The sequence below is a fragment of the Tauraco erythrolophus genome, chromosome 27 (assembly GCF_009769465.1).
Source record: "Tauraco erythrolophus isolate bTauEry1 chromosome 27, bTauEry1.pri, whole genome shotgun sequence".
In the NCBI taxonomy this organism is placed as follows: Eukaryota; Metazoa; Chordata; class Aves; order Musophagiformes; family Musophagidae; genus Tauraco; species Tauraco erythrolophus.
In genome coordinates, this window is record NC_141491.1 from 3692095 (window position 1) to 3719608 (window position 27514).

General features: G+C 59.6%; 1 protein-coding gene across 1 annotated transcript in view; it reads right to left on the bottom strand.

Moving 5' to 3' along the window:
• Positions 1-7801: 7801 nt before the first annotated feature.
• FOXP4 (forkhead box P4) overlaps positions 7802-27514 on the bottom strand; it is a 37966-nt gene continuing 18253 nt past the window's right edge. Inside the window, 14 exon segments of the mRNA XM_086627459.1 lie at positions 7802-7946; positions 8179-8210; positions 8212-8346; positions 8458-8524; positions 8650-8771; positions 13268-13369; positions 13584-13660; positions 13763-13964; positions 14551-14634; positions 16692-16779; positions 19243-19347; positions 19633-19837; positions 20365-20512; positions 26153-26239. Of these exon segments, the coding sequence (XP_086483585.1) occupies positions 7802-7946; positions 8179-8210; positions 8212-8346; positions 8458-8524; positions 8650-8771; positions 13268-13369; positions 13584-13660; positions 13763-13964; positions 14551-14634; positions 16692-16779; positions 19243-19347; positions 19633-19837; positions 20365-20512; positions 26153-26239 (1599 nt within the window).

Genomic DNA, 27514 nt, shown 5'->3' on the forward strand with positions numbered 1-27514 from the left:
GTGGGCCGGGACCCCCAGGCGCTGCCCCTCCTGCAGCAGCCTCTGGCCTCGTGAACAAACTGGAGAAGCAAAACGGGTGCAGAAGGGAATTAAAGCAGGGAGCAAACACGGGGTGTGTGGCCATCGCAGAGGTGAGGGTCTGTGTGTGCCCTCTGCCCACATGTGTGGTTTTGGGACCCCTTCTCAGCACTGGTCCTGAGGGGGGGATACAGCTACATGGACCAGAGACCCCTCGGGACATCAGTGGCTCAGGGAGGGGAACCGATCTCGGAGCAGGAACGATTTGGCCACATCCCTTCCTGGCCCTGGTTGTTAACAATTCCTTAATGCTCATTTGAAAAAAAACTCACAAAACAACCAAAAACACTCCCTTTTTTTTGTTCTTTTAACTATTTGAAATCCACGCTGGCTGCACATATCCAAGGCAGCGACTTGCCCCGGCCGGGGGCTCCACTGCAGCAGCAAACCCCACATTGTGCTTCAGTGGGGTGTGAAATCCCACTGATCTGGGGCAAAGCATTGAGCTAGCCGGAGAGGAGGGTGGTATCCTCATGGATGCAGGCTCTGGAGCACCCAGGAGGGAAGAAGGAGAGAGGGGTGGGTGCCTCCTGCATCGTTTTCTGGGTGCATGGAGTTGCTCCGTGCCCAGGAGCTGAGGAAAGGGGGTGGCTGGTCTCAGTCTCTTCCCACATCCACACACTGGTTTAGCAATCAAACCAAGAGAACTTCCATGTCCATAGCAAAAAAAAAAAAAAGGGAAAAAAATGTTTCTAGTTTAAAAGTTAAAAGCTCTTTCTCCAAGTGTTAAATCAATCAAAGCCACATGCTCCCCAAAGCAATCGACAGCCTGCGCCCAGCCAAGAGCCCCATGTCCTCCCCGTGGGAGCCAGTGGAGGATGGGTACTGGCCCCTCTGCATGGCTCGTGCACCCATGGGTGCTGGCTCAGAACCCTGAGAGGGTGGAGATGGGTTGGGGGAGGCACGTTCAGCGCACCCCAGGAAGCCACCGGCGAGCTGGCTGGGGTTCAAAGAGCCCTGGAAAAGGGCCACTGGAAAAAAGATTAAGCAAGTTTGGCTGAGACGGAGCTGCGGAGGGAAAGGGGATATAGCAGTCTATTAATATTGGCAGGGTCTAGACGCAGCTGGGAGCCAGCCACGGCGCGGGGCAGCGAACCGCGGGGCTGCGAGGCGGCGGGGGGCCGCGGTGGCAGCCGAAATCTGCTCCCAGCCACGTCCCAGTCCCCTGTGCTGCTGCAGCTCTGGCTGGGACTCAGAGCCCAGATATAAAGCAAAAAAAAGTAACACAACGGCCCAAAGTTCCCAATGGTGAAGCCCTGATGCCCCGGGAAGCCGATTCCCCAGGGGGAGTGCCAAAACCTCACTTTTTTGGTTTCAAACGGCAGATATCAAGGCTGCAAACCTGGCCCGGCTTTCGGAGCCTCGTCGAGCACCAAGGGCTTCTGAACAAGCCTCCAGACCTCCGGCTGCGGGTGCCGAGCCACTGGGAAGCTGCCTCCTTCCTCGCTGTCATCCTGGGGAGAACTGGCGTGCCACCGGGGCTGAGCCGTGGGCTCGACGGCACCGGCTGCCACGTGTCCGGCTGCCCAGGGACCCCGTGGCATGACAGAGCATGAGTAGCTGTGTCCAGGCTGGTGGGTGCTGCTGTTGCTGCTGGATTAAGAGGCCTCTGAAGAACAAGAACATGCGGAAGAGATGCTTCACTGCAGAACTAGTCTTAAAAAAAGAAAAAGAGGAGAAAAAATCCCAAAGAGCAGTGGGAAAAACTCTCTGACCTACCAATTATTAACTTCTTAATAATAGTTATTTTTCATTTGTACAGGCAGATCTCCTGCTGCAGTAACTCCAGCAAACATCCCACAACTCACCTTCACCCCAGCCTTTAGGAAAACCTTTCCCGTCTCAACAGGGCGGAGCAGCGGCTCTTTGGTGAGGAAGAGGAAGGACACTCCTGTCTGAGCTGCCGTTGGGCTTTTCCAGAGGCCACTGCTGCCCCACCCACCCCACCCCGCCCACCCCACCCCACCCCATCCTATCCCACCTCACCCCATCCCACCCACAGGAGCCCACCAGCCCGAGGCGGGTGCTGCCGGAGCTGGCTGGGCTCAGCCCTGCAATCAGCACATCCAGGGAAATCAAGGCACTTCCCAGGTTTTTGGGATTCAGGGAGCAGCGTGTCAGCACCCAGGGAGATGCACCAAACCGTACGGCTCCCAGCACTGCAACCATACAGCTCCCAGCACCGCATCCATACAGCTCCCAGCACCGCATCCATACGGCTCCCAGCACTGCATCCATGCGGCTCCCAGCACCGCATCCATACGGCTCCCAGCACTGCATCCATACGGCTCCCAGCACCGCATCCATACGGCTCCCAGCACTGCATCCGTACAGCTCCCAGCACCACATCCATACAGCTCCCAGCACCCACGCACATGGGGCTCCACTCTGCAATGCCAACAGCAGCATCGGCATCATTTGTGGGCAGGATGTGACCCCAGGGCTGGCCAGCTCAGCAAACCCACCCGAAACAGGGATTCCAGCCTGTTCCCGGGTTCACGTGGTGGTGCTGGAAGGAGCGAGCTGGTGAGGGGTAGGAATTAGGCCCTAAATTACCAGGGCTGGTGTATCCCCCCAGGAACCCCGACACCAACAGACCAAAGCAAGGCACTTCTCTCCCCTCTGACACCCAGCCTGACCATTGTTCCCTCGCTGCTGACACGCCTACAAGGATTAAAAATTCAGATTTTTTATTATGTTTTTTTTTACCAATAATCATAACAAAGTAGCCAGCAGGGCAGCATGATAGGTAATTTATTTTATTGCATTTTATAATGCCATTGTCCATACAGATTACATGCAGCTAGATCTACTGTACAAGGGTTTACCGTCTGCCAAAGCAGACACACGGAAGTTCGGAGTACAAATACACAGCAATGCTATTTCCTTTATACAGCACGAGGGACGCGGTGGCGAAGGTGGTGGCGGGAGAGAAAGGGTCACTTTATACACATCCTCCCTCCCCTCCACCCTCTGGCCCCCTTGGACCTCGTCCCATCTCCCCAGCATCACCTTCCCCCAAAGAGAATGGGAAAAAAAAAATAAAAGGGGGAAAAAAAGGAAAAGGTTGTGGCAGGGCTGGGTTTCCCCGGAGGAGCCGGTGACGGGGATGCCTCCAACCAGGGAACCCACCGGGGTCATTGCGGGCAGCTCTGGGGCGTGGAGGGTCCCCAAGCCCCCGGCTCTAGCCTGTCCCTATCTTCCCCAACACTTCCAGGACAAAAACCTAGACCCAGGGAGATCCTCTCGGGCGGTGAGGCTGGCCAGGCGTGTAAACAAAGCAAAGAAACCCTTTGGTTTAATGCAGGTTCAGCTGCTGCTTTCCCTTCGCCTCTGCTGGCGTCCCCAGCAGCCCCCCAGTGCTACCAGCACCCCTTCCCTCCGAGCACTGGTTTCCAACCCCTTCCCCTGGCTCTACCCATTCTAGCTATTCAGGGGGGAAAAAAAACGGAAACAAAAAATAAAAGAACATGGAAAACTGAGTAATTCCTTCTGTGGGAGATACCAGAAAAATGCCTTTACTTACAGAGAGGTGCTCATGCCCTCCCCTCGCAGGACTGCTCCGGGGGCGGGGGTAGGGGAAGAAACAGGAAATAAACAAAAAAAAAATCCAGAAAAATCAAAAAGACTAATTCGTGTTGGTAGGTTTAAACCCAGTATATATATATCTCAATATATACAGACATACAATTCTGCCACACATTGCGTTTGGTCCTTTATCCTTCCTTCTCCCCCCTCCCACCTCCGGCATGTGTTTGAGGTAAGACACGGAGAATTCTGTAAAATTCAAACCAGCAAATAATAAACCAGAGGGGTGAAGGGGGTGGGTGTGGGTGAGGCTGGAATGGGGACACGGTACCTGGGTTCAGATGGGACTCTGCAGAGGGGGCCGGGCTGGGCGGGGGGGTAAGAGAATGAATTGAATTCACCCCTGAGTATCAAACCGGGCACGTTTCCCATGAAATCACCCACCGTGATTCCCGTTTCAGCAACAGCTGGGGAAAAGGCATCACCTGGAGCCACAGGACTTTCCAAACCTGTGCATGTGTTTAAAGAAAAAAACTCCTTTATCTTTATATATTTATTTATATATATATATATATAATATATATATAGCGCTCTTTGGAGCCAGGATGGCAGGTAAAGACCTACAGGAATATACGGTGCGGAGGGGAAGGTGCCAGGTTGTCCTCATAGGGTCTGGGGGTGACGGCATATGGGAAATTTTGGCCAGACCCATGGGGAACTGGAGGCACACGGCTTGCCCTGGTCCTGGGAGGCATTTTGGGGATGTCTGTACCTCTGGAAAAACTTAACAAAAATAATTCACACCCCGAGCAGGAATCACGGCGGGCACTGGAGGGTTCGCTTCCTGCCTGGACCACCCAGGGGTTTTGCTGAACTGTACGGAAAAAGCAGGGGGTTGCAGAGCTGCTAAAAAATTAAATTTGTAGGAGCAGGAGGAAGGTGAGGGGAAAAGATTCAGGAAAGCGAAACGAAGGGGAGCAGCTACTGAAACACCCCCTGAAACAGCGAGGGGGTCCGAACCCGCGCAGAGCTCACAGCCCCGCAGATGCGGGGAAGGACCCGCCAGCAGAACACCCCTAGCAGCGGGTGGGAGCCGGGGCTGGCAGCACCCACCGCCCGCCGGTGCGACGGCTCGCAGCCCTCCCCGCACCCGAGCAAGCCCCCGCGGCACCAGCTGTGCCCGGACGCATCGGGCTGCAAAAACACCCCCTCCACGGAAAGGGCAAAGTGCACCAGCACGAAGCCAGGCTGTTCCCTCCCCAGGCATACTGGGGGTCCCAGACACGCTGGAGCAGCACGAAGGGTGACACCGGGCGCTGGCGCTGCCCTAAGAAGCATAATTAGCCCCCCACCACGGAGATGTGACCAAAAACCCAAAGTCTGGCTGGAGGTGGGTGATCCCTCGCCCAGGGCGAACCGTGGCCGAGCAGCAGCAGAGGGGGGCGGGGGGCTGCACCCCACCATCCGCCCCGTCCATCCCTCCCCGCTCCCCCGTGCAGTGAAGCAGCAAGGCGAGACGCCGGCCTCCCTCCCGCAACACCCCCCCGCGGCGGCTGTAAACTCGTTTGAAACAATAACTTAAAATGAAAAAACTGAAAAAAAAAAGAAAAAGGAAAAAAAAAAAAAGCAAAGCAAACAAGTGGGGAAAATACGCGGCACCTCCGGCCTCGCGGCTGCTTTGGAGGGATGGGGGGGACGGGGCTCTGCAGGAGATGGGGTTCGGTTCGTGCCCCCCAGCCCGGGCAGGGTCTTTGGTGTCTGGTAGAGCCCGGTGGGAGCTGGTGGCGGTGGGGACGAGCCGGGGGAGGCCGGGGGGCGAGGGGAAGCGGGCAGCCTGGCAAACCTCCTCGCCCTGATGTTTGGGCAGCAGCGAGGGCGCCAGCGAGGCTGCGGCGCGGGGAGAAACGCGGGGCGAGTGGAGACACCTAGTGAAGCACGGCCCGGCACCACCAGCACCCAGCAGGGCGCTGGGGAGGGCTGGGTCTGCAGGGTTTTCTGGGGTATTATGGAGGGGAAGGGGCCCCTCTGCAGCACCAGCCGGGGGGATGCTGGTGACCCCCGTTAACAGCCCCCACCGGGCTGTGCATCCCCCGGGCGGCTGCTGCTCCCCAAGGGTCTCGGCATCCCATGGATGCTGCTGGGGCAGCACAGGGGAATGAGGTTGGGGGTCTGCTCAGCCTCACTGATGGCTGCTGGGGGGAGCCAAGGACCCCCCCTGCCCCATCCCTGCAGGCACCTGGGCACCGAGGATGCAATGGGCAGTGGAAACGTGCGCCAGGGTGATCCGAGGTACGGGCTTGCCAGGGGACATGTGCCACAGGGCCAAGAGCCCCTTAGGGACGTCACAGAGGTGATGCACGGGGACAAACAAGCACAAACCCCCCACGACCCACAGCTGTGCGTTACATTTTCAACCCAAAAGGCAGCTCCGCGGTCCTGGCGTCAGGACTCCAGCATGGGGCTGGGGGCCATGTGCTGGGGCAACGATGCAGCCCCCCCCACCACCATCTCAACCCAGGGTACCAGGGCCAGGGAGGCATGGAGCAGCCTCCCGAGTTGCTTCAGGACAGCCTGGAGCTGGGCTCAAAGACAAGGGCAGCTCCACGTCCGTTGCCGCAAGTCCCCCAAGATCCCGGTGCATGCCAGGACAGCCAGCGCCAGCCTGGCTGTGCCAGGGAAGGTGCTGGTCCCCAGGGAAGATGCTGGTCCCTGAGACTGGCACAGAGCATCGGAGAGGCTGTGGCTGCTCACTGGGAGCAGCCCAGTGCTGAGTACCCACATCACCACCACAGAAAGAAAGAGCAGGGAGAAGATGGGTGTTTGGTTGTGTTGTTCTCATTATTATTAATATTTCTCTCTTTTTTTTTTTTTTTTTTTTTGGCATTAATACCATCTGTTCACCTGAACTACGGACCTTCTGTGTCTAAAAATCTTTTGGTATCTTCCCATCTGGACGCACACGCACACAAAAGGATAATGAAAAGAAAAGATGAAAGCAGGAGCCCCCGTGGCAGCAGGCTCGGCTCGCCAGCCACGGCCAGGCTTGGTGGCCACGGCGTTTCACCGAGGTCGCCTTTGCTACCAGCAGGACAGCCGAGTAGCAGCTCACTGCCGGGCTCTGCCCGTGCCAGCTCCTCTGCGGGTGCCCCCCAGGAGGAGGCTCAGCCATGGTGGATGCTGCCTCCCCGCACCATTGCCCATCCTCGGAGACCCTGCCCCGGCTTCGGAGGAGGAACCAGGCGTGCAGGGGACCGGGAGCCTTTCCCTGGAGGTGAAGTCGGGCCAGCGGCCATCCCGTGTGGCCTGGGTGAGGTGTCACCCGCTGCAGCCGACATCGAGAAGGAAGCAGGGAGCTGCGTCCTCGCTGCCTGGTGCTGGCGGTCGGCTGGGGATGGTCATCACTGCTGGGTGCCACCAGCCCCGCATCAGTGGGAACCGGGGGGCTCAGGGAGGGTGGCCAACCCAGAGTGGACTGCTCTGCTTGCCAGGCAGTTCAGCAACGTGCCAGAGGGGACACAGCAAAGGGGACACAGTCCCACCGACACACCGGACCTTGTCCTTCCCCAGTTGCGAGACAACGGTGCAAGCCTGACATCCAGACTATGGCAGAGGACTCGCCCCATTTCTGCTGTTTCTTCCCCCAAAGCTGGGTGGAGGCAGCGCGTGGGCAGGGTCCACGGTCCCTCCTAGTGCAAAACCCACTGGGGGACGGAGAGACGACAGCGGGTTCCTGCCATCACCGAGGCGGTGGCTGGCACAGGCTTGAGCATCGCCGGGCAGCAAAGCACCACAGGGGAAGAGGGGACGGAGGTGCCTTCCCTGTGCCAACTGTGCATGGGGAAGGAAGGAGGGACCATTTCGGACAGAAACAACCTACCATCCTCGTTCATCAGTCACTAACCAAAGGAGAAGGGGAGAAAAAGTCCAGCTCTCGGGTTTTTGCTTCTCGTCGCAGGATGTCCCTCGCAGCATGGGTCGGTCAGTCACCGGGGCCGCGGCGCGGGCAGTGGGGAGCGGGAGGGACGTGCCGTCAGCAACAGGTTGTTGCGCCAAGGAAACCTTTTTGCTTTGTGGAAGTGCCTTTAAGAAACAGGTTAACGCTGAAGGTCACCTTGGGGAGGTGGGAGCCATCGCCTGGTCTCCGGCCGGGAGGGTGGGAAGGGTTTGCCCCTCGGTGGGGAGGAGGAAGGGGTCCTTAGGACAAGTCTTCCACCGGCAGCTCCTCCTCCAGGTCCCTGTCGTCAGGAATCGTCACATTCTGGTTGGTGGTGGCCATGAGCGAGACGGGCCTGCTGTCATCCTCTGCCTCGGCTGGTTCCTCCTTCACGTGCACTGGATGGCTGCGAGGAGGGAAGCCTTCAGCCTCGCGGAGCCGGTCCCACTGGCCACAACCCCACAAAGCTCTCGCTCCAAGCCCCCTCCACCCCCACGCTGCCCCTCGCTAGGGAACAGGAGCCACAGGAGGCAACGGGCAGCTCCTGGTGCCTGATGTGCCACCATCCCTTAGCTCCAAACCTTCCAGCAACACCCACCAGCACCGTCCCTCGTCCCCTCGCCCCCAGCCAGGCTGACCTGTACTGCTGTGGGGACAGGCGCGGGCTGTTTACTGCCGTTGCTGTTGACCTGCTCCACAGTGCTGCTCACGTCGTCGTGGCCCACGTGCAGCATGCCACTGGCGGAGCTGGTGTTGATCATGGTGGGGCTGTTCAGCAGCGGGAAGCTGCTCTCTGCCAGCGCAGCCTGCAACAGAAAGTGGCAGCGGCTCGAGGCACGCAGGATGCGAGACCGCGATGGAAAACGGGACTGCAGAGCGGTGAAGGTCTCCTACCAGGGACGGGGCTGGGTCCTTACCTGGTAGCTTGCATTAAGTGCTCCGTAACCGAGTCCTGAAATCATGTTTTTGACTAAAGTCGGACTCCTGCAGAAAGAGAAAGCAGAATGATGCATGGCCGAGCACTCCCGGCCTGGGGATGGGGGGTTTGGCAGTGGAGGTGGGCACGAGCGTGGGTCTCGGGCCACACCCCGCGGGAGAGGAGGACCCACCCTGTCATCTTTGGTGGCCTTCGCTTTTGGTACTCGTGCTCGTCGACGGTCCAGACGGCTCCCTTGACGTTCTCCACGCGCACGAAGCACTTGTGCAGGCTCAGGTTGTGGCGGACGGCGTTCTGCAGGCACAGCGGGCAGGAGAGCTCACTGACGCAGCCTTTGCCCCACTGCCCAGTTCCCTCCTCTTCCTCCCCATCCTCCTCCTTCTCATCCAGCCCCTGTGGGTCTCCACGGCTCTGGGCTGCCCTGGCCATGCTCAGCTCGCCTACAGCCACACACTCTGCAAAGCCACCCAGGGATCCCGCAAACACTCACTCACCCCATCAGCACCGAGGGTTTAGGAGCTGAGCCCCGGAGCCGCACGTGGGACACGACCCCGTGTCATGGGCCTCGGCCAGACGCCGAGGAAGATGGGCATGGAGCGGGACAAGGGATGAGCCACACCAGCACAGACCTGGGAGCAGAGCTGCCCTCTCCGCTGCAGCTCGCTCAGTGATGCTCAGCAAAGCCAGCTAATTTTTTCTTTTTCTTTCCCCCCACCCTCCCTTTTTGGTCCCTTCCCTCCCTTTCTTCTTTACATCGACCATCTTTACATTTCTAAATGTAAAATAAAGAGACACACACGTAGGCAGACCGTGCAGCCCCGAGAGATACCAGCTCCCTTTTCCCCTTCCAACTCCCTGCCATTTGCTACTGCCCCTATTTCATTACCAATTTTAATTTGCCTCTAATTAAATCCTGTGTATTTTTCCGACTCACTTGCTAATCCATGAGGGAGGCAGGAGGCTGGAGTGGAATCTCTCCGAGCTATAATTACAAAGGGCCTAATCACGCCGGGGCTCTGCCTTTGAATAAATTTCCTTGCATTAAGGTTCTCAGATTCTCTGCCTTGCAAATGAGAATGACCCCAATTTCAGGAAGTTGGCCTCGGAGGGTTTTTTTTTTTATATATTTTTTTTTTTTATTTCGAGTCCTGATTCGTGATGAGAGACTAATTCGTTACGCTAAAACATTAACAGCAATTTAAAAGGTCGAACGGGGGCTGTATAAACAAAGGAGCCGGCCAACACAACAAGGCAAAAGGAGACACAAGGACTGAACCCCTCCGCGCTGGAAAGTCTCAGAGCTCCCAGAAACTCACCAAATCGCACCATCACCCCTTTCTCTTTTAATTTAAGGACAAAACCAAACAAAGCTGGACTCCTTCCCTCACCATCCATCCATCCATCCATCCATCCATCCATCCATCCATCCATCCTCCGGTCACTGCCCCGCACCCGCTGCCCACCAGCCACCCCAGCGTTCCTGGCTGTGCCATCATGCCCGGCGCTGCCGCGATGGCCCTGCCAAGAGCTGGGTCCCGTGGTGGTGGGCAGCAGTGATGGGCAGGCTCCTGCTCCTCTCACTGTTAGGCAGAGCCAGCCTGAAGGGGACATTTGGTGAGCAGCTCCCCAGGCTCCCAGGAGCCGGTTCCTGGGGAAGGAGATTCAGGCACGGTCGGTGCCGTTTGATGTGATTTTTTTGGGAGAACCAGGAACCCACTGGTTGGCAGCCAGCCCCACTTCACGAGTGATGGTCGGTGCGGTGCAGAGCTGGGTCCCCAGGTGCCAACCTGGTGCCATCACTGCTCTCACTCGAAGTGACACACTCCATTTGGGACATGCCCTGTCCCAGGGGCTGAGGCATCCCTTGTCCTCAAACCCCGTACTGGCATCACCGAGAGAGGAGGCCCCAGCCACAGTCAGCACCGCGCACACAAACATCCTGGGGAGCTGGAAACCCAGGCGGGACCCCAAACACCACTGCGCTCCCTGGGCAGCAACGGAGCAGGATGAGCCTCCAGCCCCTGCTCTGCCCTTGCACCGTCTCTGCAAATACCCCCCTCCCTGCCCACGCCTGGGGTTCTGAAGCCCGGCTGGCGCTGGGTCCTGCTGCTGCCCTTGAACCCCTGTCCCCTGGTAAGCAAACACAGGACTTCCTCCCCTCACCGGGGCCGGATCCTGCCCCGCGCTCTCCTTCCTCCTTCCTGTGCACGCCGGGGACTCCTTGTCCAAACAAAGCCCTGATTAAAGGCAAGAAGCGTGGCAAAGCCGAAACCCTTCCTGCACACGGAGACACAGCCCCGGCCCTGTAGTGCCCACATCCCCCCCTCTCCCCCGGTGACATCCTCCTGCTTCGAAGCACCGGTGGGTACGTGTTTGCAAGGGCAAAAGTGGAGATAAAATAAATCCTGGCACCGGGCAGGATGCCATTCAGCATCACTGGAGTCTGGGATGCTCCGTCCCTGGTGCTGGGTGTCGGGCAGGATGCTGGCCCCAGGATACAGAGGAGATGTGAGGCGAGACCCCCAACATGGCGATCATCCCACCTGGTGTTGGGGGGGGGGGGGGTGTCCCTGCCTCATCCTAATGTGGCTTTTGTATTTCAACAGAGTATTTGTTCAGTGCCACACTTGCCTGCTCTGTTTGCTTCTCATCTTTGTCTTTTCTAATGATATTTGCTTTATGCCCCCAGCCCTGCTCCCTGCACCCTGCGGGGGGTCTCCCCATGGGCCCCCACCCAGCACTGTGGCTCTGCCCTGCCATGGAGATGGGGTACCCACCTTGGCCCTGGCACCCCTGCCCCATCCTGGGGGGCAGCTATGGCTGGAGACAAGGGAGAAGCCACAGCAGAAATGGTTTTTTTCTGAAGAGTGGAAATACACTATTTTTTTCTGCATACCTCCTTCTTTTAAAAGAAGCCTGGCCTTGGACACTGAAAGTTGCAAAGGGAATAATTTCCCCAAATCTCTTCTTAATCTCCTGCCAACCCTTTTGGTGGTGGAACAGGAAAAAATAAAAAACAGCAAAAAGGGAACCAGAAGGGCTGGAGATGCCCCTCTCCAAGACATCAACTCTGCCCTTGGGTAACACAGGGTGCGGGGGAGCCGCAAAGAAAAAACCCCAAAACATTTATTCCTTTTAGCTTGTAAAAGGGCAGGAAAAAAGCATTTTTACCTGCCATTATCTCACTCCGCAGATGGGGAAACTGAGGCACGGAGCAGGTAAAGCGCTGCCCTGGGCAGCCCCTGATCTGCCTTGGTCAGCAAAGACACTGTCCTGGGAGCAGTGCCAGCTGCTCCAGCTTCTCTGCCCCAATGCTGCCCAACACTTCGCCCCTCTCCCCAAACCTGGGGTGTCCCCGTGGGCCTGGCTGGGGCAGTGGTGGTGCCCAGCGATGCTCCAGCCACGCTCCCGCGCGGTGCCCAGCGATGCTCCGGCCACGCTCCCGCGCGGTGCCCAGCGATGCTCCAGCCACGCTCCCGCGCAGTGCCCAGCGATGCTCCGGCCACGCTCCCGTGCCGTCGGCTTGCAGTGCTGCATGCGTACCGTGAGGGGGACTCCAGACCGCCGCAGGGCCGGGGCCAGCACCAAAACCGGTCCGGATCCCTCGGGGTGCTCCTGCCCTGTTCTTTCCCACCACCCTCCGTCCCGCTCTACGCCCGGGTACGCTCAGGATGGCCCGTGCCGAAGCCAGGGGCACCCGTAATGCTCCAGTGCCAAAACATCTGTAATTCACCCAAAGTTTGCTGCGGAGAAGGAAACTCTGCTGCGGTCAGCTCTGATCTGAGCAGCAACGCATGGGGGGGACCTTGGGCTCCAGAAAATCCGATATTCCTCCTTAACCCTTTCCAAACGCGCCGTCTCGCTCGCTTGCACCTCGCCTACTCTAACCCACTTTGAAGCGTTGGTGCCCCTCTGCCACTTTGCTGCTTGTGGCCCCCAGCAGAAGGAAGCATCTCAGTCAATACATCCAGCAGGAAACAATAAATAAATCCAGCCTGGCCGGGGCAATAACTGCTCCTTCTCACAACCACCTCCTTCCTCTGAGATGTGTTTTCCCCATTCTGTCAGATTTGGGGATTTCTGTATAACCGAGAGGGGAGCAGCCCTGGTGCTGCCCCAAAATCCACACCCGTCAGCCCAGACCAGTGACAAATGGCAACTCGGTGCCAAAACTTTTCCCCAATACCCGCCCATACAGCACTGTGCAGCGGGTGGGGGGAGCCGATGGGCACAGGCACCCGCTCAGGGTCTCGCAGCAGAGCCGTGGGTGCTCCTGCCCACCGACGGCCCCCCAGCCACCACCGCTGGATGGAGGAAGCTCCATCCCCACGGACCAGCACCTGCGTCCACAGCCACCGCCGAGACCCGGCCGCTGCGTGTTGCAGCCCCGCTCGCGTCGTGCCACCCGCCCTCGGGTTATCATTAACCTTATTTGCTATTTCCAGCGTCTCACTCTTTCCTCTGCCCTTCTCCCAGTGCCGTGGGCAGCTCCACTCCAGCCCCAGCTCCGCAAAAAGCTTGGGGTTTCTACAGCATGGCCCTTTGCCGTATCCTACTGCACGGATGATATGTCCTCAGAGATCAGGGACACATTTTGGGGGGAAAAAATGTGGGATTTATCCACAGAATCATTTCCTGCACCATCTCAGAGCTGTGCAATGAACTGGTCCTTTACCACAGGTGCCCATACAAGCCGGAGCATTGCCCACAGCAGGCAGCCCCAGGTGGGATTGGGTGAGCCCTGAGTGGGATGGGGTGAGCCCCGTGGCACTGAGCAGGGCTGCTCTCACCTTCCAGGTGGCCGTGTTCCTCCGGAAGTAGGCAAACATCCGCGTGAACCAGTTATAGATTTCATTCAACGTTAGCTGCCTGTCGGGGGTCTCCAGGATGGCCTGGGAAACCAGAGAGGGGACAAGAGCATCATCACTCACCATGTCCCAGCAGGGTTCAACACCCATCCCCTGACAAGGCGCGAGGGGCAGAAATGGGGGTTCAGCAGGTGCAAGGGCTCCCCCAGGACTGAGAAAGCCAGAGCTTTGCCTGCCATGCCCCGCAGGCAGGCATCGGGGTGCAGAGCTGAACCCCATGGCATGGGAAGCCACTCACCTGCCGGATGAGCGAGGCGTACGTGAAGGGTGGCCGGACATCCGCGTTTTTGTAAAACTCGTGATTCTGTGCAAGTTCTGAAGGGAGGACAAGAAACGGGGGGGCAGGAGGTGAAGGGATCTGCTTTGGGACCCAGCAGCTGCGTGACGGAGGGTGCTGAGCCCCATCCCTCAGCTCACCTGAAGATATCGGGGTGCAGAACTTCTCTGAGTTTCTCCTGCGGATGGGCCCCACGTTGTGTAAAGTGGAAGAGCTGATGACGGAGGGGCCCTGCCGCAGCGGGGTGATGGGCGCCGTGGCGGAGGTGGGGGGATGAGGTAAGCCGTCGGGAAACGTGTCGGAAGTGCTCTTGGAGAGGGTGGCACTGGAGACCAGGTTCAGCTGCACGGACAGGCAGGAGGGAGGGCGGCAGTTTGGCACCAGCGCGGGGAAGGCAGGGGCTGGCAAACCCCCCCCCAGCACACCAGCAGCTCCGCGGGGCTGAGCCGGTTCATGCCGTGAAGCAGGCAGAGAAGGGCTTGTGGAGGGGGGGGACTTGGTGGGTTCAGCAGGGATGGGATGCAACCATGGGATGGGATGCAACCGCAGGATGGGATGCAACCGCAGGATGGGATGCAACCATGAGGTGGGATGCAATGGCAGCATGGGATGCAACCACAGGATGGGATGCAACCACAGGATGGGATGCATCCCCTACATGTCCGAACTTGCAGAGCAGCACGACACGCTGACACAGGCTGCGTTTCACTCCTACTTGATGCCTTGCACCAGCACAAGGGACCAGGCTACATGCACCGGAGCGTGGTCAGGGCATGTCCATCCCAGGGAGCCCATCCATCCAGGCCACCCAGGGCTATAGTGACCATGCACAGGGCAGGGAGGGGACAGCAGCCAGCGGCAAGGAGGAAGGGGAGGAGAGGAGGCAGCTGCGGGGACGTACAAGGGTAGGAGGGGGAGGCACGCTTACAGGTTGGCTGAAAGGCTTTGGCTCTGAAGGTCTCATGTGAAGATGGGCCATCATCGCTTGGAGACGCTCGCTCTCCTTTGCCAGCTGCGGGAGGCAAGAAGCCGAAGGGAGATGGTCAGTTGCTCGCGGATGTGCCCATGGCCTGGAGGAGCCGCCTGCCGAGCCCCCAGCCCCGGCTCTGGGCAGGCAGCATCCTCCAGTGTCCCCACAGGAGTCACCTCCTCTTGCCTGATGCTGAGCCCTCCTGAAAGCCCCAGCAGAGTGTGGCTCTGCGGGGGCCTATGGCACCCAACCTTGGGGGCACTGGAGCCACCGCTGCTCCAGCTCCGCATGTGCAGCCAGATGAAAAATCTATGGTGAAACGGAGTCATTTCTCACGCCTCAGGCTGCCATCCACCAGCACGGCCCCGTCCCTGCCACCCACCGCAGCCCTCGCTCTCCTTCCAGGGCGCTCTGGTCCCTCCACCCCACTGCCAGCCATCCCCATCTCTTCACCCTCATCCAGCCTCTGCTGCCTCCCGCTCACCAGCAGCTCCTTGTCCATCTACCCATCCCTCCATCCGTCCATCCATCCACCCGGATGCGCAACATCGCTTTAATTGCGCGCTCCCGCCTGTTTACTCCCGAGTGCGGAGAAGGGTGAAATATCCACTGTGGCACCAGGAGAGATTTTGAGCCCGGTGGAGGTGATGGGATCTGACACCCGCTCTCTTCCCATCACCTTCCCTTTCCACTGTGACCCCTCAAGCTCAGGGCTCAGCCGTGTCCCCGTGTGCCGCCGGCTTCTCCCCCAGCCAAGCCCCTTCCCCGGGCAGGCGCCGGAGCTGGGAGCCAGGCAAGGAAGGAGTTAAAGGCAGGAGCCGGAGCAGAGTTTGCTCCAAGTTTGGAGCAGCTCGGATGCTTTCTCGCTGTCGTGGTGCTCATTAGAGCTGACAGGTCTCCCCTCGTGATGCAGACGCTCTCCGCCGGCACAGCGGGAGCTCCGCGCTGAAAACTTTATAATTGGTAGCTCCGGTGGCAGGTTCTCCTCTCCGCACACGCAGCTTTCTGCTCGCCCTTCAGCTTTTCTCCCCCCCCGCCCCCCCCCACCCCCCCTTCCTTTCCCTCCCCTCTTTAAGCCCCAGTAATTACTTTCAACCTCTCGCTTTAGTGAGGGCTGGGGAGTGGGATGCGACCGCAGGGCTTTGCCCAGGCGGCTTCGCAGCCTCCCCACCGGGAAGGTTTTGCTGCGTCCCCCCCCCGTTATGGTAACTCCGGGCAGAAGCTCCCAAAGCTGCTGCACATCGTGGCCCGATGCCCCCCCGGGCCAGCATCCCCCGCAATGATACCCACTGCCATGCACAGCAATGGGCACAAACCGGTTCGAGCTCCTGCCAGCTCTTAGCTGAACAGTCGGGCACCCAGGCACTATCATGCCATGGGGGTCTTGGTGAATAACCCTCTGGCAGAGACCCCTGCCCCGTCCCGCCTCCCCCTTCGATGGCTTTCAAGTTCCAAGATGAAAACCCTCCATTTCCTCCCATTTTTCACCCTCCCTTCTGTATTAACCGAATTACGCACGGCACGTCGGGGAGTCAGAGACACTGGGAAAGGCGCTATTTAAAGAACTGGCTTTCCAAAAATAGCACCCCAAAGTTGGGCTCCGAAGACCACGCTCAGACACTGAAATAAGTGGCCTGATTTCCAAAGAGCCCAGAAGCCCTGCGGCTCTTGCTGCAGCAGCACGGCTGGGCACGGGGGCTGGGCACAGCTCATGTCCCACCTGTGGGCACACACTCCCCCAGGCAGCATGTGCCTTCCAGGTCTGTGGCATCTCCTGGTACCTGCAGGGACGCTCTGAGCAGGAGGGATGGCTTGTCCCTTCCTCCAGCCCCATCATAATCGTGCAGGGATGCTGGTATCGGAGAAGGAACCAGTTCTGATGGTCCTCCAGGTCTTGATCTCCACCAGGATGCATCCCAGGGCCAGCACTCCGATTTGGGAAGGATGCTTAAAATAAGCCCCTGGGGTGGCTGGTTATCTCACTAGGGTCCCCAGCCTCGCTAGCCCCCTCGTGCAGAGAGCGGCCAAGGCACGGCGCGCAGAGCTGGAAAGGCGACGGCTTTTAAACCCGTGTCCTTCGCGGCAGGGGCTGTACTCACCTGTATTTCCAGCTGCTGTACCACTTGCATCTGGACTCGACACTGGGCCGTGCTGCGGTCATCAAGTGCATGTTCTGTATTGAGGTGTCTGGAGAGGAGAACACGGGGGTAACATCTGGACGTGCCCGAAATGCAGCCCCTCCACCGGGGCCACACCTGGGATCAGCCCCGTACCACAGCAACACCCGGGGACGTCCGTGAGGTGCTGCCCGTGCTGGGGATGTTCTGGCACTGCTGCCCAAAGCACGATGAGCAGAAGGGAAACTGAGGCACGAACATAGCCAAGCAAAGTGGGTTATGCCTCCTCCCCGAACCCGGGCTGGAGGGCAGCCGTACACCACCAGCCGTGCCTGTAGCAGCCCTGCAGTGTTTAGGAGCAGCCACCAGTTGATGGAAAGTCCTTGAGAAGGCTGCTGGCAGGAGGTGCCCAGGAGGACCTGAGGAGCAGGTTTCCAGGACAAAGGCGGCATTATGGAAGTTTACTTACACCCTCTAAGGAAATCCCCGAAGGCAGGAGGTGACGTTTCCAGGGTGCTCCTCATCCTACTGCTTTTTTATGTTTATAAAGCACAAGGACCTTTGGTCCTCACTGTCCTCCCTCCCTGGGCAGCAGAAGGGCTCCCAGCAGAGGCAAGCAGTCAGTGACAGGGACACTGCTTGCCAGGGACACCCCAGCATCACTTTGTGGGGGCCCTCGCCCCCAGACCCAGCAAAGCAGCAGCCTGGGGACGCACCCAGTGCTGAAGACATCACATGGGTGGGCTGTGTCCTTGCTGGGGTGGGTGCAAACCTGGGGGGGTCCTCACTGGAACAGGTTGGAGGGGGCATGCTGGGCAACAGAACAAACTGCTGGGGCCACCCTGGGAACACCCTGAAAGGCAGCATCTGATGCTGGGAAACACGTAGGTGTCGCAGGACCACGGACCAATGCTCTCCAGGACCAAGACTGATACATTTTTGAGGAGATATCCCAGGAGAAGGTGCCTCAGGAGTATCTGCCCACAGTCCAGATGCAGAAGACAGCGCAAGACTCACCCAGCTGTTTGCAAGCGAATTCCAGCCCCAACTTGCACAAACAAGTCAGGTAACTGGGACCAGCTGCCAAACCCGTGTGTGAGCAAACCCCACCGGTGTCTCAGCCCTGCGCTGCAGGGCTGTGGCTGGACCGAGCTGCCCGCTCCTCGCCCCGCACGGCAGACCAAGGCCAGGGCTGTTCCTCCAGGGAAAAGCTATGGAGAGTCTAGGCTGTGCTGAGCAGGAACAGAGACGTCTCCCGCTGACCCTCACGGGCTTTTATAACGCACTGCCAGAGGGACGCGCTGCCCCTTTGCAGCCCAGCGCTGAGGCTTTCTCAGCTGCTCTGCGGAGATGCCCAGCGGAGGGATGCCAGTGCCCGATGCCAGTGCCCGGACTCGGAGCAAGGTCCACGCTGCAGCCAGGCTCGGCCTTTGGGAACTGGAAGTTTGCTGTCTGTCTGTCCCACACCCCGACACACGCTCATGTTGGCAGAGAGGGGGCAGAAACACTTCACAAGTGATTTTGGGGAGGCTGCCGCTCGGGAAGCTCGTTCTGCAGGCACCAGGTGTGCTTAGGGGGGCAAGGGGGTGAGACACAGGGACCCTACAGCCCCAGCTGGCACAGCAAGGCTCTGCCGGCACTGTGACCAGCCCTGGCCACCCCTTGCCAACGCCGCTGCCAGCTTCCAAACCGGAGCTTGCTCATCCGCCCTGTGCCATGTAAACATGCCCGGAGAGGCGGGAGGCGATGCCTTATCTAGGTTCACCTCGTGAGTCAGAGGCAAAGGAAGGAGAACGCAGGAGCCTGACTCAGTCACTCAGTTGCCACCAGGCAATGCTCCCCTGGCCTCCCTGGCTGCCTTCGTACCTCCTCCTCCTCCTCCTCTGCAAGGCCTCTGCCCAGCTCCTTCCCTGAGGAGGAGGAGGGATGCTCTGGCTGGAGCCAGCCCCGGGTGCGCGGCAGCCAGCGGGGTCGGTTGGTAAAACCCCAGAATCTCGCCGACGGAGAGCGAAGCCGCCGCGCCGAGCAGACAGCCGGAGAGGCGGGGGGGGGGCAGAAGGAGCAAGCAAGCCCGTCAGTTCCTTCTGATGTCTTTGCTAAAAATCCTGGCTACAAAGAGATCTAATTGCAAATGAACTAATTAAGTAAACCTCTGACGAAGCGTGAAAACAATTTGTTTGACCCTGACGCTAGCAGAGGGCTCTTCGACAGCGGAGTTAATCAGTCAGCGCCGGAGCCCACAAGCAGTGTCAGCGGGTGCCGCGCCACCATCTGCTTCCTCCCCCCCCAGGAGGGGAGCTGCGAACCCCCCTCGCCTGCTGCCCGCTCCTGCCCGCTTCCTTGGGTCTCTTCTCCTCTAGCAGTGATCCCTGGTGTTTTCTCCTTCCTCCCTTGGCTGTGGGCAGACAAACTTTTGGGGTGTCCGGACCCATTTCCAGGGTGTCCCCCTCCACCAGCCCACCGCTGTCCTGGCCTGAGAGCGCGGGCTCTCCCCTCCTCCAGCAAAATCTTTCCCAAAAAGGGGAGTGCTTACTTGACAAACTGTCCCAAGTCCTCACAGAGGGTTTCGCAGCCGGGCCACTTGCACTCTCCGTGGCCATAGAGCGGGTGGGAGCCGGGGGTCTCTTCATGGGAAGAGCTGCAGAAGAGGGAAAGAGACTGTCAGACGGGGCAGCCGGGATGCTCCAGTGTTCCTGTGCAAGGGATCAGCCCTCGGCAACCCATGGGAGACCCCTGAGTGATGGCTCCCTGCCCTCCATGGGCACACAGGCACAGCAAAGGAGTGACAGGACTTGTTTATGGGGTGGGCAGAAACCCGCCAGCCCTCTGAATCCTGTTGCCAGCCCCATGGGTGACAGATCCCAACCCCTTCCACCTCTCCAGGGGTAAAAACACAAAGTGCCACAGCCCAGCCCGGCTCTACCTGTCCCTTCTCGGCGTGTGCATGGTGCTCTGTCCATTGGGCAGAGGGTGATGGGAAATGGGAGGCGAGACCTTGGCGGCCGAAAACGAGGTAGAGTTGGAGGTGTTGGTGGTGAGGTCGAGGCCTTCTTGCTTAATGCTGTCCTCAACGGGCTGGGCGGCCGTGACCTCCTTCCAGAGCTGCTGGAGGTCCGAGGGGCACACAGCTACGGTGCAGGGAGAAAGCACCCACCGTCAGAGGGGAGGAGGAGCAGCACCCACTGGCACCCATGCACCCGGCTGGCTCAGGACCCCATGGCCTCCCTCTCTGCCCAGCTGGCACAGCTCGGCTCTCCGATGCTCAGGCAGCCCAGCGTGGACCGTGCACCAGGATATCATCACCCAAAGCCGGGCACAGCCCTTGGTGCCAGCAGCTGGGAGGGAAGGCTGCACTGCCCCACTGGGAAGTCCAAAACAGTGCCCGCGGAGCCCCGCAGAGCTGCCCCCAGAGGGAAGGAGACCCCGGCTTCCCGCACCCTGGCACCCCTCTGCAAGATGAAGCCAGGGGCCCGATTCTGCACATAACCCAGCTCAAACTCTCCCAAACAGCTCCTGCCTTGAATGCGGTCGCGCCCCAAACTTTATACAAGTGCACTGGGAAAAGCAACACCCAGCCCCATCCGCAGCCCTCCCTCGCCCAGAGCAGCTGCAGTTGCCACCCCAAAACCCCCTCACCCCAGGCAGGGGTCCTTACCTTGGGGCAGGGTCTGCAGGGGCACGGTGCCCTGCCCCGGCGGGAGGCTCACCAGCCCCTGGCGCTGCAGGTTTAACAGGTGCTGCTGCTGGAGCTGCTGCATCTGCAGGAGCTGCTGCTGGAAGGCCAGCTGCTTGTTCCCTAACGGCTGCCGGGAGACAAAAGGGAGAAATCAAAGCGCGTTATTTCCAGCCTTGCAGCAGAAGCCTCGCAGCGCAGGCAGGGGCCCGGCGGCGGTGGCAGCGAGGGATGCCCGCGGCGGTGGTACCGCGGCCGTGCGTGCCTCCGTCCTGCTGCCGGGCCACTGTGCCCGCTCAGCTTGTGGCCGAGCCGGACGGAGGCTTTGATCTATTGGAAGAGGAGGGGAAGGGAAGGAAAGGGGAAGGGAAAAATAAAGCACTGACAAGAGAAGGAGGCTTGCTCAGAGCAGAGAGCCAGCTCTGCCTGCGAGGGGGGCGAAGCCGCAAACCCCAGCTGTGGGGTCCCACATGGGGAGGCTCAGCCGCAGGGCGAGCTCCCGTGGGCACCGAGCATCACCAAAAGAATGGGGGCTCCCAGCACCCAAAAGGCATCCTGGATGCACAGGACCCTCCTTTAAGCAGGGGAATGGTCCCTATTTGCCAAAAACGACCGCTACAAGCCTCTTCTTGGTGGGGAGCAGAAAACAATTGCCCACAGGGGAGCAGGTTCCCAGTGCCAGCACCGGTGCCCCCATCCCGGCCACGAGCATCCCCCAGGTAGGCGACTCTCCCACCCGTCCCCAGGAGCCAGCCGTGCTCTGACCGGTGTAGCCAACCCTAAACTAGTTAGGCAGGACGGGTCCCTGGGGAGGCACCGAGAAATCCATGAGAATTAACTGAAGGGGAGAGAATTCAATTAGGGATGGGGACAGGCAGCTGCTAATCCGAGCGGGCCACGAGAGGGGAGCTGCCCCGGGCCTGCCCGGCCTCATTAGCGGGGCAGGCATCTCCGTAACCCCTTGAACCCCTCTGTTTGCGCAGACGTTGTTTGTGGGTTGCGAGGAGCCGGGCTGGCAGGCAGCGCGAGCCGGCTGTGCCGCGCCAACCAGCCCCAGCAGCAGCCTGGCCCTGCCGTGGCAGCTCCGTTATCCCGAGCGAGGAAAGTGCCGGGGCTCCTCTTGGCACAACAAGCCCCTGCCTCGGTGGAGAACACTGGCCAAGCCCATGCGAAGGCACTTCCCCCTGATCTCGCTGCACTTGTGAGTGGGGGCACTTGGCAGCCTCATTGCCTCACCCAAAAAGAAGTATCTTCATGTCCATGATCTTACTGATGAGCCCAAGAGCTTTGCAACAGGAAATGTCCTTTTTTTATCGTCTTCTGGTTGGGTCTGAGCACCCTGGGCATTCCGGCCACCGGTGCACTGGGGATCCCAGAGACCTAGTGCAGCCCCATCTCACTCTCAGCGATGCCTGAGGCTGCATCTTGCGCTCTGCTCGACAGCGAACGGCACAGACTCTCTGCAGCCAACCCAGTTCACAGCTTAGTTTGCAATCGGCACGTGCTGCTGTACACGAAGCAGCACCCCGGGCCCTGCGGGATACAGGTGGTCCGGTCCCCTGCAGATGCTGCTGGTGCTCGGCTGTGGCTTTGTGAAACAGAGGATGAGGATGAGCTCCAGGCACTGCCCTGCCAAATCCCTGCGGTCTACAAGGGAAGGCATGGCTGGGTGTCCTGTCTAGGGCACAGAGAGAGTTTAAAACTGGTTTCTCAGCCTCAGAGGGACGTGATGTCTCCTCCCTGTCCTGTCCACCTCTTGGCCACCACAGAATTGTCCCCCCAGAGTCACGTCCAGATCCTCGCTGGCTCTGCCTCAGTCCTGCATCTTCCCCTTCAAGGGGAAGCTCTGCCACCACGTGGGATGGACACCCACATCCTCTCCTGGTTAGGAATGGCACCTGGGACAGGATGGGATGGGACGGGCTTCTCCTCCTCTTCCCGGCTCCACCACCGCCCTCCCTGGGGGCCCCAGGGCAAGCCCGGGCTCCGCTGGAACACAGCCTCATTCACAGCACTTCCAGCCTGCGGAGCAGGAGGAAACTGGGAGTGGATGAAGTCATGAGGATCCCCGGGGCATGTCGCCTGTGCTCGTAGCCTGGCTGGGCTGTCCTGACCCAGCCTCACTGGAGCTGCGGCCAGTGAAGTCAGACCCCCCCGAGCCCCGGGGCAGCCCTGACCCACGTGGTTCGGGCAGGACGATGCTGCCCACATCGAACCTGCACCTTCACATGCTTCAAACCCATGTGTGCATTCTTCCAGCTTTGCCACACCACCAATACAAGGACCAGCCCTGGGAATACGGGTCCTGGTGCCCAGCAGATGCAGAAACAAGGACCACGTCTCTCTGGGGAAGCCCATTTGCCAGTCCCAAGAGAGCAACCGCTGCAGCGCAGTGCCAACAGACCCCATGGGCTCAAAACCACCGAGTGCAATGGCGAAGAGGTGCACCCACCTGCAGACCCACCCAACAGCACCCACCAGCCTGCGGACTCTGAGTCAAGAGTTTGCCCTGGAGAAGGCAGGGTGGTCAGAGCCCGAATTTTAGCCCCAGCCTTACCGAAAGCCTCTCTCCTTGGCCATCACCCCACGAGCTTCGCTCGGCTCCTCTCCCCTCGGCAAGCCCAGCTTGGCAAACACCGGCTGAGTCCTTCCCAGAAGGGACCCCCAGCACCCACTGGAGGAGCTCGCTCAGTGTTAGGGTTGGATCCTTCGTATGGCCCCTGCACCCCCCCACGCCAGTCCTGCCTCCCGTCCCGGCGCCGGGGCTTGGGGTCTGGAGCTTCGCCTGCGCTCGGCGTACATTAGATGCAGATGACTGGGTGCAGCTATCGGGGTAAGAGCCGCCGTCACTTTGATTTATGAGCACATCAGGAGGAGTTTCGGCGTGACACGCGGGACTGACAGGCGCAGTTCATTAAGCTGACACTGAGGTTAGGCAGCAGGCAGCCCCCCTCGCACCACCACCCTCCCCTGCAACGCCAGACTTGGGAGAGGGGCAACCTCCACCCCCCCGGCAGCTTTGGGGGCACACTGAGACCCACTGGCCTCGCTCCCAGGGGATATTAGGGTCTCTGCACCGGGATGCCACTTGCAGCAGCTGGGCTTGGAGAAGCAAAGTGGCTGTGGAAAGAGCAGGACGGCAGACACCGGCTTCGCCACCTCTTGCCACGAGGGCGAGGGGCTACCCAGAGCCATCCCAGCCCTGTGCCGCAGCTCCTCGCTCCCCCCGCGCTCAGGATGCTGCTGGGGGCTGGGGGTTTGCCCTGACACCCTAATGCAGGAAAACGCTCTGGGATGGGCTGAGATGTGCTGCAGCTCAGGCCCATCCCAGTACGACGCAGGGATGCAGGGATCAGCTGTCTTGCTCGGCCCCTTCCTCGCGTCCCCTGCCGCGGCGCACCTCGCAGAGCGTGGACACAAACCACCCCCCGCATCCTCTGGGACAGGATGCTGCCGACAGCCGCTTCCGACACGTTTCCATCCTCCGTGCTCCCTCATTTTCCTGCTTTCTCCTTCCCCGTGCCCACTGGGGGATCTCCAACCGCGCCGCTCCTCCTGGGGAGATCTGAGCCGCTCCTCCATGAGATGCTGCTACCTGCTCCCGGCACCTTCCCTGGCGCGGCGGCGGTACAAAGCCGTTCCCACCTGCTGATCCCCCTCCGCGCTCGCAGACGAGCCGCCGACTTACAATTACACCGCGGCGAGTCCTTGAAATCAAGCAGAGGGAAAGCAGAAGGCGCTCGGTTTACAAACCTTGCAGCGGGGCCGTAATTAAATACCGCCGTGGATTTCCATGAAGGAGCCAACGCCGGCCAAGAGTGGCTCTGCGGCGGCATCCCAGACATGCCAGCTATTCCCCGCGCCGTCGAGGGAAGCAACGGCATCGCCGCTCCCGGCAGGCACACGCTGCTGCCCAACGCAGGCTTTTATTAATAGCAGCTGCCCAAATTCACAGAGACTCCAAAAAGCCTGGCTGGGGGTTTTGGGGAGGGGAAACACAGCGGCGTCCCCTCGCAGGGACTGCCTTGCTGGTTTTTCTGGCCATGGGGTGGTGGTGCTGTGGGAGCTGGACACTCACCCCTTTAGCAGCACCTAATGTCCCTTCCCCCTCCGCTGGCCACTCACATTTTCTTAGCGGACAAATTTTTTGTCTCCTCTGTACCATTTAATTAAAAGTTAACACGCGCTTTTTAAACCAGGAGCGTGCTAAGCAAGCTTTTTGTTAGAGCTTAATTATATCTCCATCCGTTGCTGCAATATAACATCACCGGGGCCAAGAGGAAAGTCCTTGAGGAAGCTCAGATTTATACCTCCCCCGTTCCTGGAGCACCAGCAGCTACTCCAGCTCCTGGAGATGGCTCTGATAACGCCTGACCCCGCACACGCTGCGTAAATACGCCGACATCCCGCCATGAAAGCCCGGGTCAAAGTCTATTGAAGGCTGGAGTGGGCGCTGGCCCGACCCCGAGCCGCCCGATTCCCCCAGTGCCGGCGCGTGCTTTGCCGTCGAACCCCCGCTGCGGCCGCCCCACTGCGTGGTTTGGGCTTAAACGCTTTCTTCCTCAAAAGAAAACTGAGTTTTGAAGTGCTGAGAATTGATGGGTGTTAAATCAGGGTGTTGGATTTCAGCAGGGGTGATTGCAATGAACAGCCCCGGCATCCCATTCCCCTGCTTGCTACCGATGCTCGGTCAGGGACAGGGAGCGAGCGGCTCAGCTCCGCGTCCCTCCGCACCAGGAGCCTCAGGAAGGATGCCCCATAGAGAGGGCAGCAATGCCAGATGTACAGCAGCACGTGCAATGCAAGATATCCCCCATGGTACCCTGTGCACTGATCTGGGAAGAGAGAGGGCAAAAATACATGAGGAAAAGGAAGGGAGCAGTGTTGTCTGCCCACTGCCTGTCGGGGTTGACCCCCAGCCTCCGTGTGACCAACATATCCCAAAACTGAGCACAGCTGATACAGCTACAACCCCTCGGAGGTGTGTTACTATGGGAAAGGACAGCAAAACCTGCTGTGTAGAGGGAGTTATACAAAACTGATGCAATCCCACCAGCAATAAACACTTCTCCACCAGGGAATCATCTCCCAGCAAAGGGCCCACCACTGCCAACCTGGTCACGGGGGGCGGAGAGCATCCCCTGCTTGAGCGTCTCCCATTGGAAAAGCTCTTTGCTGGCATGGCTCCTATTTCATGCAGTGCTTGGGTTTTGCAGAACCACCTTTCCTGGCAGGAAAAGCCCTGGTTTGCGTTCCCACCCGTCCAGCCCTGCCTGCCTGCCAGGCTGCTGCTGTGCCAGCTCAATCAGGACTGGGCTGCCCAATCCGAGCTGTGCCAAGAGCCTGGCAGGAACAGTGCATCGGGCAAGGGCTGAGCCGAGCCTCCTCTGCCCCGCACGGCGAGGAGGATTTGGGGAGCCCTCGCTCTGTCTTGGGGGGCAGCGACCTGCCCCTCCTGCCCAGGAGGGTCCAGCAGCTCTGCCCACACCCACCCCCCAGTTTCTAGATGTGCTGACAAGGACGTGGTACTGAGAACAACGCAGCTCAGCGCACGTGCCAGACCACAGACAGGGAGGAAGAGGAGGAACTCCCAACACTCGGAGCAGCAGCCCCAGCAGCCCCCAGGAACAGGATGCCCCCATGTACCGTCCCCGCTGGCTCCCAGCCAGCTGCCCTGGGTGCTGGGATTCACGCACACCTTGTTTCGTGCTGGTCCCCCTTTTATTTGCTGCCAGATCTGATGGCCCAGAACCCGTCCGCGTGAGCTCACCTCTTTGGGTTGCTGCTTTCCGGCTTGCTGCTGTGTCAACAGCTGCAGGTGAAGCTGCTCCTGTTGCTTCTTGTAGTATTCCTGCAACTGGGAAGGAGGGAGGGACGGGAGGGGAGAGAGCAGCCTGGATTAGCAGCACCAACACTCTGCTCCCATCCCCCTGCCCAGCATCACCGCTGTGCCCAGCACCGGGCTTTGCCACAGCCATGCCAGCTCCTGGCACCATGCCGTCAGGGCAAGCTCTTGGCTGCAGGTTAAAAGGAAAAGCAGCCGCCAAAGGAGTCACAGCTGCAGAAGAAACCTTGGGCACACGCTCCTGAGGGCTCTGGATCCCCACTGCAAGTAAAATCCCCCCCACCACCAATGCCCAACCTGTCCTTGGTCTTAGTGCTGACCAGCTGCCCTGGCTTTCTGTCACCAGCCACTCTGGGAGCCTCCACCTTGCTGGGCCCCAGGAAGGAGGGTCACAACCCCCTGGCTCAGTTAACTCCTGCATATCTCGGGGATTTTGCAGCTGTCCTGGGGGGTTTGTTCAATGGGGGGGGATATGAAACACCAGGAGGTGGGCAACCCACTTGGGAGAAGGGGACCCAGGCGCTCTGGCACATAAACCAGTGTTTCAGCAGCAGAGAAACCCTGTTTTTGGCATGGTGGGACCCCAAACACCCTTGGTAAGCGTTGCGAGAGTTGGGGGGGGTCCTGGCTGGGAAGGGGCTGGGCTGGCCAGTGCAACCCTTCATACACTGGGGGCTCAGACTTACATCCCCTTTAAAGGCACCATGTGAAAGCACCAGCAACCCAGCTCCTTGTGCACCCCAGTCAAAACAGAGGGTTTTGCTGGGCCAGTAAAGCAGAGAAAAACACCCCAGCCCCACGATGAGCCACCGCAGAGGGACCCAGTCTGCACAAGGCAGCCACGGGACCTGCCGGCGCTGACGCCAGCTCTCGCCCCGGCCCCTAAATAAACTGTCGGTGATGGATTTGCTGGGCGCAGGGGTGGGCAGAGGCACGGGGAGGTCAGCGAGACCCAGTGGCCCCCTCCCACCCAGCCCGTACCCCTGCGCAGGGGCGAGCAGCAGCTCAGGAATGCCCCTTTGGATGCCGGGAAGCCTTTATCAGCCCAGGGCTGACAGTGCTGACAGCAGCAACTTTGCTTTTTCTGTCGGCGAACAGGTTTGGAACGCCGGGGTGTTTACCCGAAAGCCAATCAAAGCCAGGTCTCCGCAACACGGTCGAGCGCGGCTGCGGGAACATTGGGTCAGGGGTGAGAGGTGTGATGTTTGGTTTTCTTCTGGTGGAGAATGCGAGCTATTCCGGCCTGGGTTGTTTAATTTGCAGTCAAACGTGTTTCTTTATCCGGCT